Here is a 15815-nt window from a genome sequence, read left to right on the forward strand (position 1 = left end):
TCGCTCTCGCGCTGTGGTAAGAATACTAATAATAATCGAGAAAAAACTCGGCGCTGCGGGAATATAGAGATTATTGTGCAAGCGTGTTTTTACAGAAAAAAAGATCGATATACGTTCGCTACGCTGTAGATCGGAGTAAAAAAAATTAATCAAAGAGAAGAGCAAAAAAAACACAACAGCCTTTTCGTCAAGCCATAACAAAGCAGCAGCAGCGGATAATCGTAAAACTCTCTTTCTCTCTCTCGCGTATACTTTATTTCTCTCGTTTTTAGCGACGCATACGCACAGCAGTTCTCCGTCGCGACGTCCGTTTGCATCGGCATCGCTTCCGGCCAGCGGCGCACGTGACTTCCGTCGCAGCTCTCGCTCGTCCAAACAATGCATTTCCATATTGGTATATCCACACACTGTGTGTCGTGCGGCTACACGTATATAATACTTTCAACACGCTTGTTGTGCACGCGCGCATCGGCTCTCTTCCCAAACACTCGCTTTTCACGCGTTATGTTATGCGTGCGCACATCGCGTAATTTCGATTATACATATACGTATCGATGCATTGTAGCCTCTATACCTCTTCCTGCACACTATATACACGTGTTTCCCAGCGTGCACATGTGTATACCAGTTGCGTCTACTGCGTCCAACTTTCGTTCTATGTACACACACGGGCCATCGATCCGCGGCGTGTATATCCGGTTATGGCGCAGCAGCAGCACACATTTCCAAGGCGCGTGCCGGCCGTAGATGAGATTACACTCGCGGCGGCTTTTAATGATACATTATGTAAAGGAATGCACGGGCGCGGGCTTTCGCGTAAATCGCGCCTGCTCGCTCGCGTGAGTGTATACGCGTTATATATTATATTAAACGCGCCGCCACGCGAGCGCTGCACTTTCGTTTTCGAGAGATCCCGTATACCGATCCTATGCAATTTACGAGATACATATAGCGGAGAGAAAACGCGACGCTGCAGTCGGGAGATGTCAAGGTCCGATCGGCGGCTGGAAACAAGTGCGCGGGGGGTAATAACCCGCTCTCTCTCTCTCTCTACCGTCTGCACAGATGCACGTGCAGCTTTGTTAGGAACCGTTCGGAAATCGTTTCGCGCGCTTATGTGCATTGTATAGGCGAGCGTCGCAGCAGTTAGATATCGGGAGCCCGATTTCAATGCGCTCGTTGGGCAACAACTGCCGCGCGCTATGGCTTTTGTAACTGACGTTTATACGTCTCCGAGTGCGCCGCACTGCTATAGTGTGTAATATACGCGAGCTTTGTATTGCAATATATGAGGGAACGAGAGAAGAGCGAAGGTGAACGAGAGGGAAAAAATGATGAACATTAATCCGAGGGAGAGAGGGTCGCCCATTGTATTGTTTCTAATCGGAAGGCGGCGCGTGACCGTTTCGACACACTACTGTTCGGAGAGCATTTTTTTCATTTTAATACAGTTTTAGGAGAACGGAGTAGAACGCACGTGTGTATGCGTTTGTGTACGCAATGCCGTATGAATAATGGGAACAGCTCGAGCGAGAGAGGGAGGGAGAGAGCAATGAAACAAAGTAGGATATCGGTTTTTCCGCGAATTCGCGAAGCGGTAGAATGTGCGCTCTCCTTCTGCCATTTCAGGCGAAATTATATTATTCTCGCGAAGCAGGTATATACACGCGAGTTTTTTCCCCCGCGTGGCTTTCTTGCGCGCGAGCGCGAGCTACTCCGGTTCTGCGTCATTTATAGCTCGCCGCTCGCTCGCTCGAGAGAAAGAAAGAGCGGAAAAGTCGGACAACGCGTGCAATGTCAAGGGAAATGGCAATTACGAATTTTCCCTCTTTCGACGCGCCGCTTATATTACAGTCTTGAGCGTTTGTTGCTTTTTCCAAAGGCTACTACTAAAGGATAAAAATTAAAATGTACACACTCCTCGTCTTTCGGCGAATTCGCAAACGTGCCTGGAACGCAAACCGAAGTGCAGGGAGAGCCGTCGCCCGTATACACACACATATCTGCGAAACGTGTACTTCTGCATCCCGTAGATCACCGGTCACGGTTTGTTTAACATTCAATTAGCCATCGCGGCCGCCGCCGCCGCCGCCGAGTCTTTGACTCCTGTGTAGCAGAGGCGTACATCATGGTGTCGGCGTAAACGAAGTCACGAACTTTAAACACGTCCGTTATATTCTCGCTTCAACGCGTTGAGGGGGAGAGAGAAATCGTAATGAAGCCATCTCTCGTGGCAATTCTTCTGCATAAGCCTCGTCTTTTGCTATTTTTGGCAGCTCTCTCGATAACCAGCTCGATTCGTCTTCTCCATCAGAGTGGCTAAGTACTCTTCGGAATAAAAAATAAACTGGGTCACAGATGTATATCTACGCGGCGGCGATAACGTAGTCGGCTGCAAATTGAATTTAAGTCACGAGAGTATCTTTCGAAATCCCCCGGGCAGTATTTACACTGTCACCTCTGCCGCTGCGCAGAGCCCGCAGTTCTTTATTTATTTTTCAGCTCCCCGTCGCTGCTTCCTGCATACACACGCGCGAGATTACATATCGATCGAGAATCGCATCACGAACAGAACCACGTGTTGAATAAGTGTACACATCCGCGAAAATAAAAAAAAAGGACGTGTGAAACAAAGCTCTTGGCACGAGATCGACTGTAATTGTCTCAGCTATATCCCTGGCGAGCTTTTTGAAAATGCAGGTCTCGGCGTGGGAGCGGCTGCTCATCTAGTGCACACACACTTAGACGCGCTTATAAACAGCGAAAGGTCATTATCACTCGTTGGGCAATTCGCGCGTGGCGCACACGCGAGACTCCGTCATCCTCATCTCTCACATATATAATACACGACGACGACGACGTCGACATTGTCTGATTCGTTTGCGTCGATGAGGCGCAATTGAAACTAATCATCAGCCTCTTTCTCTCTCTTTGCGCCTTGTCCTTTTTTCCATCACGATTTCTAGCGAGCATACGACTCGGAATTGACGAGGCTGTCGAGAGAACGAGAAAAAACGCTCGAATTGAAAACCCGCGCGTCAGCACCGGCTGCATGAATTGAAATCTCGTCTTTTCCTTAAACGGCCGCCGCTGCGAGTTCAGCTGATGCGCCATTCTAGGCTCTAATCTCTTTCTCCGCGAGGCATTCGCACTTAGCATACTACACGCACTCGATTCTTCTTCCTCCTCCTCCTCGGCTGTTCGAGGGAGAGGAGTAACGATTATAGAAAGGAGTGAGAGATCAGGAGAGTTATACGCGGTGCGGGAGAGAAAGAGCGCGAGGAATGTCTCGGGCTTGTCGCTCGTTCGAAGAAATCGCCGGGAGATTCTTTGTCTCTCTGATCTCTTGGGAGAGAAAGATCCTTTTCATTACCGCAAACGCGGCAATTAAATTTTCCCTGCCCCCGAGATGCTCGGCGATTTTTAAGCGCGAGCTAGGCAACAATGACCGTGTGCAGCTACGCCGACGATAATGTATCGGGGAAAACTCTCTAAATTCTTCCCGCGTCTCTGTTGCTCTCTGTGTGATGTGTGTTATTCCTTTTTCATTGTTCTGTATATAAACGCAATCGGATCTTTTGTCTACGAGAAAGATAAAAAAAGTTATCGGTGGTTGTATATATAAGCCATCATCTCTCTCGGCGACGACCCACGCATACCTGCGCGCGAGATACGGAAAGGCTCTCTTAATGGACTCTCCGATTGACCTTATCCTCCTCCTTCTCTAAGTGCACGTCCCGTTCGATCTCCCGCATCCTCATACCTGAAAAGTGACGCGGCGCGAAATCGTCGACTCCCTATATACCTATATATACGCATACACACTCACTTGCACTGCACACACACGGACGTTTTCGCACTTCCAAGGAGAGGACGCCCACGGCTAGCAGCGGTGCATTAGAAAGGCGATCCAGCTATACGGCCGGAGATGTCACAAGGCGAACCGCATAACTGGATATTGCACATTGGGATCGATCATATGTATACAGAGAGTGAGAGAGAGAGAGAGAACGGAATGCTCTATATATGTGTATCGCGCTGCTGCCTACGCGACTGTGGGCATCGCTGCATACAGCACACGCCTGGAGCGAAATTCCCGAAAGTACGCGCTATAACAGATGTAAAATATCGGGGATAGGAGAGATGCACACAAGTCCACTCCCAGCACATTTCCAGGCCACACGCACACACGCTCTCTCGAAATATTCTTACGGCCGCGCAGATATACATCGTAAACAGTGCAATGGATTCGGCGGCCGAGTGCGCAATCGGCGCTACAACACAATGGCACTCTGACGTTATTCGACGATCCTTTCTTGCGGGAGAGAGAGAGAGAGAGAGAGAGAGAGAGAGCAGCTGTGTGTTTGCGTGTGTACTTGTTAGGCCGCGCTCTCTCGAGCACATGCGCAAGGACACCGGAGAGTGCGCCGCGTATATAATTGCATCCTCGCCGTTGCTGCCTGTATATTGTGAACTGCGAATGAAAATACTACCTGCCATCCGAGCCTGCACTCTGACACGTGCACACAGGCTTATGCGATGTTTTGTTCGTAGCTTTTGGCTTTTTAATCCAAGAAAACACGCGGTGCACTATCTGTTTACGTAAGCAAAGCTGTGTGTAATTATACGACTGCATTAGTCATACTCCGAGAGGCGAAATTGAGTTATCATGATCCATAATTACGGGCAGCGCCATTGTCTGCCCTGCGTGTGCCGATCGATTCTATGATAATCAGGTCGCCGCGCGCTGCCATAAGAAATTCGGAATTCGCCACTTACGTGCGGGAATGCGCGCGTAGAGCCGTGCGCATTCCTACGTGCCCTGCACCGATGTAGATACATACATACTCATCCGATGCTGCACATTTCATGCCTGACCCTCGAGCCATTCGTCGGATTAATGTACATACGTAACCCTTCCCCGCTCTAATTATCGCTTATTGCTCGTCGATGAGAATAAGAGAAAAACGCGCGTATAATAAAAGTATATGCCATATACACGCCACGAAGAGATGGATATCGCACGAGAGCGAGGATGCGACACTCGATTCTCTCCTCCACCCACGCATCGACTCAACGGTGTTATAAACAAACAAAAAAAGAAACAGGCTACACATACCACACCTCTTTATCTTGTACACGAGCTGCAGCAGTAGGGAAACCGGGTCGAGGTTACGGGGCAGCTTCCTCCGCTAGAGCAGAGGAAACGAAGAAAAATGGACTTTTACCTAGCGCGCGACCTATACACGGTTTGCCACTCGTTCGTTCCTTTTTTTAGAATCTTCCTCCGCGCGCAGATTTATTTACACTGGGTGTATAAACACACATGCGCGAGTTATTTTTCACGGGGTCAACGGCACTGTTACACTGTTTTACACAGGCCTGCGGCGATATAATCGCAGACACCTAATTTCGATTAACAAAGTAGTCGTGTGTAAACTTTTTACCTATAATCCCGGCTTTATAGCCCTGAGCTTACATTCTGAACGTCTAGCCGGGTCAACGTCCTCTGCGAGAAATCCATTCGAAACGGGCGGTTAAATTCGTATAAACGGCACTGCGCGCATAATGTAAAAACGAGAAACGACCTCAGCACGTATACCTAGAAGCTCCGTGTAATCGCGAGGAACGCTTAAGAGCTTGATAAAATAAAAAGCTCCGCTCCTCGTCATCACGCGAATTAAAAAGCGACACGGAATCCTACACCAAGGTATAACGTCTTGTGACGCTATATTACTTATGCGAGAGCCCACTGCATCATTGATTCGAAGCAATGCCCGTGTATGACTTTTTCAAACGGAGCCGCGCGCGCGGGCGCTCGATAAATAATCCAGTAGGGAAAAAAGCTCGTGTGTGTGCGCGCGAAGCTTTGAATTCGTAATGCCGAGGGGACACGCGAAGGGAAAGCGAATCGTCCTTTCCGCGAAGCTGCCGAGACGTGCGTATAGACGAGCCTTCCGCGAACGACACTCTATATAGCTATATAATACTTACGCGAACTTGAGCCGCCGCTGCTGCTGCTGCTGCTGAGTTTTAAATATTTACGTCTGCGGTGAGATGCACACCTACGAGCTTGCGGTTTGTTTGGCGTTACGTAATTGCTCTCCTCTCTCTCTCTCTCTCTCTCTCTCTCTCTCTCTCTCTCTCTCTCTCTCTCTATACGCTTCTTCTTACGTTATAATAATATACTTATATGTGTGCGATGGATCGATTTGACTAACGGGGTCGTTGCTTTTTCTGCTCCAGGTACTGTTGCCTTCCCTCGGGAACTCGAAAACATCGTCGCGGGTGGATAGATCCGACAACAATAACGCCAACAACACGAATGCGAACAACATCCACCTGCCGATACACGACCCGTTCAACACCAACTCGCACACCGACGGATATGGTAAGATAGGGGATAATATGAGTGCGGACTGACCTGGTTTCGCCGATGTTACGTTATGGATCATCTAAAAATGACCATTTCCTCGCAGGTCTACGATTACCAATGACTCCGGAACAGGCGACCAAGTACTACGGCTCGAAGCTCACGGAATTCGAGCGAGCCGAGATCGAAAAGTACTCGGAGATCTGGTACCTAGGACTGTCCGCATGTAAAATTCACGGGGAGGAAGGCGCCTCCCAGAACGGAGGCTACGACGATGATAATGGTAGCTACAACAAGGTCCTCCACGATCATATCTCCTACAGGTGAGGGCTTTTACGTTTTGTTTACTTTGAATCTCGAGCAGATATATAGAAGTTCGGCATTTGGGAAAGAGACGACGGCGATTAGAATCAGTTGCCACGAGGTGATGCAACGCTTCGAAGTACATTGTTCATGCAATCTTTGAGTCACTTTAAATCATTATTTCCATGAAGTAACGTCAGTGTGCGCCGCGGCAGTAAAGATAATTCTCCGTTATTGCGCAAGCTTTTTATGCCGCGTTTTCATTCGTCATAGAAAATTGTCTAATCCGAATCTGTTCTCCATCTAGATATGAAATCCTGGAGGTTATCGGAAAAGGCAGCTTCGGTCAAGTGATCAGGGCGTTAGATCACAAGACCGGTCAGCACATCGCTATCAAGATCATAAGGTCGGTATCGTAAACGTCGATCTGTAAGGATTTATACTTCTTTTTTTCTCGACCTATTCGCTAATCCTACCGCCTTATTCGAATAACAGGAACAAGAAGAGATTCCATCATCAGGCCCTCATCGAAGTCAAGATTTTGGATCATCTCAGGAAAAAGGACCTGCAGGCCAACTCGTCCCACAATGTGATACACATGCTGGAGTACTTCTACTTCAGGAATCACCTGTGCATTAGTTTCGAGCTGATGAGGTAAGGCCGCGTGCCGTCGACGTTTTTCCTTGATTTACATACTCCTAATCAGTCAAACGAGATTACTAATGCGCGTCTCTATCGTCGTGTGTTCGTTGCAGCTTGAACTTGTACGAGCTCATAAAGAAAAACAATTACCAAGGCTTTAGTTTAAGTCTCATCCGAAGGTTCGCCAACTCGCTGGTCAATTGTCTCAGGCTGCTCCATCGAGAGAACATCATTCACTGCGATCTGAAACCCGTAAGTATACCCTGCTCCGCACTTTTGCATATGCATATGTGTACGCATAAATCATCAATTTTCAACCCTCGCAGGAAAATGTATTGCTGAAGCAGCGCGGCAGCAGCTCGATCAAGGTGATAGACTTTGGCTCGTCATGCTACAGCCACCAGCGCGTCTACACGTACATCCAGTCGAGGTTCTATCGCAGCCCCGAGGTCATCCTCGGGCTGCCCTACGGCACGCCCATCGACATGTGGTCCCTCGGTTGCATCCTCGCGGAGCTCTACACCGGCTACCCGCTCTTCCCTGGCGAGAACGAGGTCGAACAACTCGCCTGCATCATGGAAGTGCTCGGCAGGCCCCCAGACCAGCTCATCAATCACGCATCCCGTCGCAGGCTCTTCTTCGGTATGCCCCTTGTCCATACATTGATTCTCGATGCTTTTGTTTCACTGATTTTTCGCCGAGGAAAATCTCGGAGGGATGATTAACGTGCGAACTCGTTGTTGCAGATTCTAAGGGAATCCCTCGTTGCGTGACCAACAGTAAGGGCAAAAAGAGAAGGCCTGGAAGCAAGAACGTCATGATAGCACTGAGGTGTCGGGACCCACTTTTCGTCGATTTCGTCAGTCGGTGCCTCGAGTAAGTATTTCTACAAATACACACACACATACACGCACACACACTATATATACTTCACAACGTAGATCATTCGTGAGATCGAGTGAATAGTAGATTAACGACGTGATTGGTATCTGCTTGTTGGTTCGCCTTCTGTCGATGCAATAGAGCAAATTCAATTACGATAATTAGCCTCGTTAGAACGATTGGTAAACAAGCGTTGCACAGTACTTAGCGGATAACGAAGTACCGTCTGTCGATTGATTGCACTTCTTCTACAGGCAATCGATATCACCAGAATAAAATAGAGAAACTAATAAGACGCTTTCAATTTCAGATGGGACTCGAAGAAGCGAATGACCCCCGAAGAGGCGATGCGCCACGAGTGGTTGACCTCCTCGTCCTCGTCGCACCTGTCATCCTCCTCGTCGACGATGGCCTCCTCGATTACAGGCAGTACAGCTCTGACCAGCAGCGGCGGTGTCACCGAGTCCAGCCAGCCAGTTCATGGCCAGACAGCGGTATCCTGCGGTGCCACGAGCGTCTCTGCAAGCGTCGGCGTCGTGCAGAGTGTCACCTCAACGGCAGCCGCGCGTCGACGCGCCGAAACCATGGAGGATCCACAGCAGCAGTACGCCCTGTACCGATTGTACCGGGGCCGCAAGTGCGTCTCAAAGATCACGGCGATAGACGCACCGGACGGCTCAGGCCTCGTCGTCAAGAGCAAGCTCAACGGCAGCGCAAGCAGCCACGCCCTCACCGCCGGTACTCAGCCTGCCAGCTCGAGGCATGCCTCCACCGGCGACATCGTCACCAGTCTCGACCCCAGCCTCGACGATTCGGGCACGTTTCTACCGCACATCTTGTCTTGAAGCCGGGTGCGAGCTAGCCATTTCTAAATAACGCGCGTCGTCGTCGTGTTATACGCTTTTTCTTTCCGGGGAGCTACCGCGCTCTATTGGTCTTCGTGAGAGCTGGGGAAATCGTCGGGCAATACTTGTTTCGAGATCCCAGTGTGTTTGTATCGTTGCGTTTTGTTTTCGGTTTCTTTCAAAGAGAAGAACGCGCAAATGGCGCGGAATCTGGGTGGGAGCCGGAATTGCGGGCGTGTTTCAGAAGACTGTTCTAAAGGGCCAATAAACTTTACGTATTCTGATTTGTAATGTTATAAAAAAGTAAACAAGGCTTACAAGAGTAACCGTAATGAACACTTTTTAAAACGAAATATAACGCGCGAGGTTATATCGTTAACCACTGCAACAACAAAAAAAGAAACACTTTTTATCATCGCGGAGAAAACAAAGTAAAATAATATGTAAAACGGCACGAAAAATATGAATTCTTCTGTATGACTTTGTACCGACAATAATTTTTGAATCGGCCAAATTGAGAGAAAACACACGTGATATAATACTCAAAGCATAGTCGCGTTCAAGGGAAACAAATGAGCGTGAGAGAGGAAAAACATAATGAGATTCCTAGCAAGGGAGGACATTAGCAAGAAATGGCTGGCTTGAAGATATCGTCTAATCGAAACATTTATAGCCATGACCCAACGAAAAATAATGGTCGATATATAACATAAAATTGTAAAACTCGTAGCTAGACTAATTGACTTTGACTGGAGTGTTACGATAATCGTAAAATGAAAATTGTCTTTCGTTTTCACAACTTATAGCCAAGTTTGTTGTGTAATTTTATAAATGTAAGTTATTGTGATCGATCGACATATTCGAAAACACTAGCTTGACGAAAGGGATCGACACGACATGTGTAATATCGCTCGGTTGACGAAGAAAGCGAGCGATAAGAGAATCGATAAACCAGAACGAAAACGAAAGAAGAAAACAGAGGGTTAACGCGTTTATAGTGAAAATAATAAAAGCATCAGTCTTTTCTTCGATGGCTTCGAAAACCAATATACGTCGTAAAAAAAGATTACGCAGATTATCCTTCTTAATCGGCGTGACCCCGTTTTTCACGAGGCCTGAGTAGTCTTATTGTGATATTAAACTACCACTGTCTTACTTGGATCTCTGATAATTGAGAATATAGTGTCGTCTAATTAATGATAGTTTCATTAATATTACTTTTAGATATTACTATGATTATTGATTATTATTATTATAATTATGAGTATGTATAATTACATATATATACATATATAAATATTATTTTGTTATGCTTTTGAGCATGGCTACTGCCAGCACTACGACTGTAATAATTAGACTTCATGTTTCAAATGACATTGACTAGAGATCGATGATGCTATATCGAATAAATATAACGATTAGCACAAGTAAGCTCGATTGTACAATGTGTAATCGATCCAGGGTACACGCGTCAAAGCTTGTTGCGCATCATGTCACAATTTATAGATTTTTAGTAGCTCGCAGAAGCTTTACGCTCCAATATAATTATGATTACAGTCTTTTTATTTTCAATTGTAACGTTAGACATAATTTTAGACTTACTATCGCCTCCTTCCTCTTTGTCTCGTATGAAAAACAAACAAAAAAATTAAAAAAAAAAGCAAAAAAAAATACAAGAAATGTTGTTTGCGTGTATATACTTTTATCGCTAATGTAACCCGTCTCAACGCTTGCGCTGCATGCATTTTAAAATATGTATCGAGATTTTTTGATACGAAAATATTGTACGCAAAACGTTAACGCAAATGTAAAATTTTAAATACTTGTCCAAATTAAAAGCATAGACTTATTTAACTCGTCTAAACTACAAATTTTCATGATTTTAATTGTTTCTTGAGCCAAAGACTTGAGAAGCTTGGCAATAATCCATTGGATGTTTGTGTATCGTAAATGCTGTGCTCGCGTTTAAGGAAACAAAGTTGACAACGAAGGGAAAATCCTAAATAACTTCCATATAACAAAAAATAAAAATACATGTGTATTTATGCGTTTACAGCATGGAGGCTCTCTCTTTTTCGAACATTGATGTGTAAATAATTGCCAATATCAAAATGTAGAGGAAAAAACAGTAACACACTCCTATGCAGACCACGTGTGACAAGACTGAAAGATGTTACATATAAAAAATTATCATTTGTCAACCCCATTTTAATGAATAAAGATGTAGAAAAATTCATTTGCTCATCATTTTATCATGACAAAAGTATAAAAGACGAGTCAATCTTTTCGGTGAATTTAGAAGAAAGATTTAAATTAACCTATTGCATCGTTTCACGCTGTAATGATTCAACAATACTCTGTGAAGCCTACCATTAAAACATTATTTTTTCACTGCCGCTGCGATATCCTGCGAGATGGCAACCAAACCAATGACATGTACCAATCAAACGTGCATTGTAGTTTGCTGTTTGCATGGGAAATCACATTTTTACGAGCGATAGTAGTCAAATGTATCAATTAATCGACTGTAAAACGAAATAATGTGAGTGATTCTGTTTTTCAAATACTAATGAGTAGCTGTACATTGTACGTAATTAAAAGAAAATCAAGAATGTATTATAGTATAAAGTAAGTTTTTCGTAATTTATCGGATATTATTTTTTGCTGTTTTCATGTATACCAATTTGAAATTCCACAGGAAATATTCGTGTGAAAATTATGCTTCGAGTGAATAATGTAAATTTGTTTCCGATTTTAAAAGCCTCCTCAAGCTTGTTGGAAATAATGTGAGAAAGAATAATTTAACCGAAGTTGACCAAGTTTTGTACATGTGCTTTATCAAATTAAAATGTTTCGTCGTGCTTACTGATAAAAGACCTCAATTGTTCATAGAAGTGAGTGCAATATCAAATAAGAAATTAGCATCGCTTGTTCAAAAGATTTATAAATTTGAAAATTATTAATGTTTATTGTACAATTGCATGAATCCAAAAGATATACGGAAGCAATAGAATAGTGATAAATGCGAATAAAAGTTGTATAGAAAACACGTTCTCTTTGTCTTTATTTGTTAAAGGACTTAGCGCGATTATAAGCTGCTCAGTAAGAGGGCATTTTTTACATTTGTGCAATTCGCTATGTAATAATAATTGATATCGCAAGGCATAAATATTGTTCATCAGTGTATATCTCTTTGTGACAAGAAGCTGGAAATTTTTTATAAATTAAGCGTAATCAAATTGTTAATAAGGACAAAACAATATTAATGACCTGAACGAAATTTTTTGACGAATAAATATAACAATTGTTCTAATCTATTGCTCTTGGCTGAAAATTGATTTAATGCATTTCGAGTACAATCAAAATTGTTTAGTTTGCGCCGAACCGAGGAAGCTCCAGTTTGTTGCCGACGCCTCTTAATTATCCACATCTTAAAAACTGTCAATGCTATACATGTAGAGTACGACCATTAGATTCGTTTTTTTCTCTCTACGAACAAAGTGCTGAGTTTCTAATTTCGTAAAAAGTCGTGTTTAGATTGAAAATTCTACAAGTAGCCCTATAGGACAATCAAGGCATGTTTTTTCAGCAGAGTGTGTTTTTTAGATTCTTATATGTGTACAATAATCCTCACAGACAGACACACGGCAAACATTGATTTCAAGCTTTGAAAGTAACGTGCGCTTTATGCATACATAGATTAATGATCCAGTAAGGCATCGTTGGTCGCGAGGAGGTCACGAAGACGTTTTAGCGGATGGCAAGATTTTTTCCAAGTGAGCTCTATGTACTAATTATACAATGTGTACATTAAATATACAATTGCTAACGTATGTATCACGAACTCTCGATATAATAATGACGAAATCGACGAGCAAAGACTCGTGGAACATCTATATAAGTAGAATAAGCGTATGAGAGTGCGTTTGTGCGAGCAAATCATTATGAAAGTGCATTTTGTGATTCGTATAAAACAAACACAACAACAACCACAACCACAAATATAGCTATAATTAATCCCCTCGATGAAAAAAGCCGATTTCGCGCGAGCGCGGAGTCGACGATATCTGCCTGACATTATAATAGTATGAGAACAGCCTCGAAATAGATTAATGGTTTGTAACTTAGAGAACCGTTGCGCATAATGTTAATCGAGCCTAATGATCGCATATATAATTACATGTAGTAAGTACTCGTCGAGTGAGAGAGGTGGGGAAAAACCCCGCGAGATGCGATGCGAGAGGCGACTTGACACGAACGAAAGGAGTATGCATGAATGCAATTCGTGCATTATAAGTAAAATATACTTAGGGGATGAACAAGAGAACAAAATAAAAAGTGTGCGCAAGTAAATAATTCAAGTATATAAGCGATTTACAAGAATAACGACATGTGAAAATTATATAATTAATATTAAATCCCAACTAAAGCATCATCACCTTTTGTATCATTTGTCCGTTTGTTTCTACCTTGCTGCGTTTGTCTTTCATTATTAATGTAAAACCAAGATTGATCGGCCTCGAGCGAATCTTGTGTGTACATATAATAATAAATATTATACATATTGAGAAAATGCGCGTATACAGTTGCTTAGCGAAAAACCTTTCCTCTAGATCGTAACTAAATATAAGTCTAAGTCGCACTTCAAGAGCTGCTCTTATCTGCAAGCTAGCGTCAGTTGAAAAAATCTATATTTATCGCGTTCAAAATTGCCTCTTCTGCGGCAGAGTTGCGCGCGATCATGCCTCTGCAGCTAACTCGTACGATAAAGTCGTCGGCTCTCACACGAGCAGTCACTGCCGTCAGCTGCAGCTGGCAGCGGTGGCAGCATACAGTAAGTACTTAGAACTTAGTATAGAGCGTGCGGGCCGTGGACACGGACACCGGTCACCGACGTCACTGTCCACAGGCAGCGCAGCACAGCAGCAGCAAATCCATCGCGGTGCGTGCGGGCGACAATGGCGGTCGCCACGGCGAACTTCGATTCCTGGCTGAGCAGCAAGCTCCAGGAATTAAAGACCGACGAGAGCGTCTTCGGCAGCTACATCAAGGGCATCCTCGAGGGCGATGAGACCGAGGCCGAGAAGACCGAGGCGCTCGAGGGCATTCTCGCCGGCATAACGGTGAGGGACCGTTAGGATTGTGAGGTTAGAATGTATACACCGCGCGCTTCATCTCTCGCTCCGCAGTCGTTCATTTTTCTCTCCCTTATCGTCATTTTTCATCTTTCGTGGCAATACTTGCGCGGAAAAGTCGTCGCGACCCTCGTGTCTCACTTTCTCATTCAACATCTTCCGATAGATTCTCTCGCGGACGAAGCGATCGGCCATGATCACATCAGTCTCGGATGAATGTGATTTCCTTAGATTGCGCAAATGTTTTCAATGGAACGCAGGATTGTCACACGATGAATTGAATTTCAGGAAGATAACATTGAAAAGCATGTAACAGAGATTCTCGAGGCCTGGGTCAAGTGGGGCCAGGTCGACGAGGCACCGGTTGACAATACACCAAAAGAGGATGTCGACGTGCGGTTGGTCCGCATGCTGGAATCACAGAGCCTCCCAACTACTTCGCACAAAAGTAATCACACCGAGGAGGAGAAGAGAATCAAAGAAGCCATATTAGCACAGTACAGTCAGATGTCCGACAACGAAGAGAGTAAGGATGAGGAGGACGAGGAAGGTGGCGACGGAGGTGGCTGTGACTCTGGTTTGGAGAAGAATACCAATGTGGCTACTATCATTCACGCTGAAAGGGAGCGACGAGAGAGGGCAAAGCAGGAGAGCGCAAAGAAAAAGGAAAAAGACAAAGAGGATCGGTGAGTAGAGCTGTTTTTATGTTTAACAGATTAGTTAACTGACTCGATTTGCTGAACTTCAACTTGGAATACATTTTACTTATCAGGGAAAAGCAGAAACTACTGAAGGAAGAGAAGAAGGAGAAGCGCAAAACTCAAAAAGGAGAAAGACGAAGGTAGCATCGAATACAGCACAAAAGAAACATTTACCTCAGAAACCCTCTTCAAGAAGTGTCACTGCATTTCTCTTCACAAACTGATTCAAACCACTTTGCATAGTAAAGTCATGCATTTCTGTCTAATCTAATCTCGTCAGCAGTATATAAGTGGAACCTGATCTCCGTGATGAAATATCATGTCTCGATGCCAATGCAATTTACAACTTTACTTCTGTTCATTAAAATTGGGATTTCACGATGGAGTTATATACTCCGTTGTAGCTTGAATTCTGTATTCATCCCAATTTTATTTGGCTACCTGTTCTTGTCATATTTTGACTTGTGCTTCGCACAAGTAAGTTTTTTCTTTTTATCAATGCGTAGGCCATGTATTTAATGCGAAATCGTCAAATAAATTATTTAAAAGATGATTGTATATACTGCATTGATTAATTTTAAATTTATGATCCTATACTTGAAGATTATTTACAAACAATGTCTCGAGATTGAGGAAATAGATATCACGTTTATTCTTCTGCATGCAAATGCGATATCATCGGTTGATAACGCAGATTTCTGCGATTTCAAAAATATAGATACATTGCATGTATAACATTTTGCCTGATTTGATTGTGAAGAAGGTTGCTCATTGTATGAGAAAACTGATATTTTTGTTCATTTTTATGTACTGACATAACTAAAATGAACTTTTTTCCAATTATAAAAATACATCCGCTTTTGTATCTTTTTATACAAGCATCTTACACACTTATTTACATGAACAAATGAATTATTCAGAAGAATCGAATTTT

At 44.1% G+C, this 15815-nt stretch overlaps 2 protein-coding genes across 2 annotated transcripts in view; both read left to right on the forward strand.

Annotated features, from left to right (window-relative positions):
* LOC100121588 (probable serine/threonine-protein kinase dyrk2) overlaps positions 1–13618 on the forward strand; it is a 95840-nt gene extending 82222 nt beyond the window's left edge. The window contains exons 4-11 of the mRNA XM_008219519.4: positions 6247–6391; positions 6480–6696; positions 6984–7082; positions 7172–7330; positions 7432–7570; positions 7645–7960; positions 8065–8194; positions 8511–13618. Of these exons, the coding sequence (XP_008217741.1) occupies positions 6247–6391; positions 6480–6696; positions 6984–7082; positions 7172–7330; positions 7432–7570; positions 7645–7960; positions 8065–8194; positions 8511–9045 (1740 nt within the window). The 3' untranslated portion in view covers positions 9046–13618. The remainder of the gene's footprint in view (positions 1–6246; positions 6392–6479; positions 6697–6983; positions 7083–7171; positions 7331–7431; positions 7571–7644; positions 7961–8064; positions 8195–8510) is intronic.
* Positions 13619–13810: 192 nt separating this feature from the next.
* Positions 13811–15439, forward strand: LOC100121571 (coiled-coil domain-containing protein 43). Its single transcript, XM_001605131.6, has 3 exons — positions 13811–14168; positions 14469–14866; positions 14953–15439. The coding sequence occupies exons 1-3, from the start codon at positions 14004–14006 to the stop codon at positions 15023–15025; spliced, it is 636 nt and encodes a 211-aa protein (XP_001605181.1). The 5' UTR covers positions 13811–14003; the 3' UTR covers positions 15026–15439.
* Positions 15440–15815: the final 376 nt, after the last annotated feature.

This window comes from Nasonia vitripennis, chromosome 2, assembly GCF_009193385.2.
Source record: "Nasonia vitripennis strain AsymCx chromosome 2, Nvit_psr_1.1, whole genome shotgun sequence".
In the NCBI taxonomy this organism is placed as follows: domain Eukaryota; kingdom Metazoa; phylum Arthropoda; class Insecta; order Hymenoptera; family Pteromalidae; genus Nasonia; species Nasonia vitripennis.

Coding starts and splice junctions, on each gene's coding strand:
- LOC100121571 (XM_001605131.6), top strand. CDS start 14,004: ATGGCGGTCGCCACGGCGAACTTCGATTCCTGGCTGAGCAGCAAGCTC. Junction 14,169..14,468: donor GCATTCTCGCCGGCATAACG/GTGAGGGACCGT, acceptor ATTGAATTTCAG/GAAGATAACATTGAAAAGCA. Junction 14,867..14,952: donor GAAAAAGACAAAGAGGATCG/GTGAGTAGAGCT, acceptor TTTACTTATCAG/GGAAAAGCAGAAACTACTGA.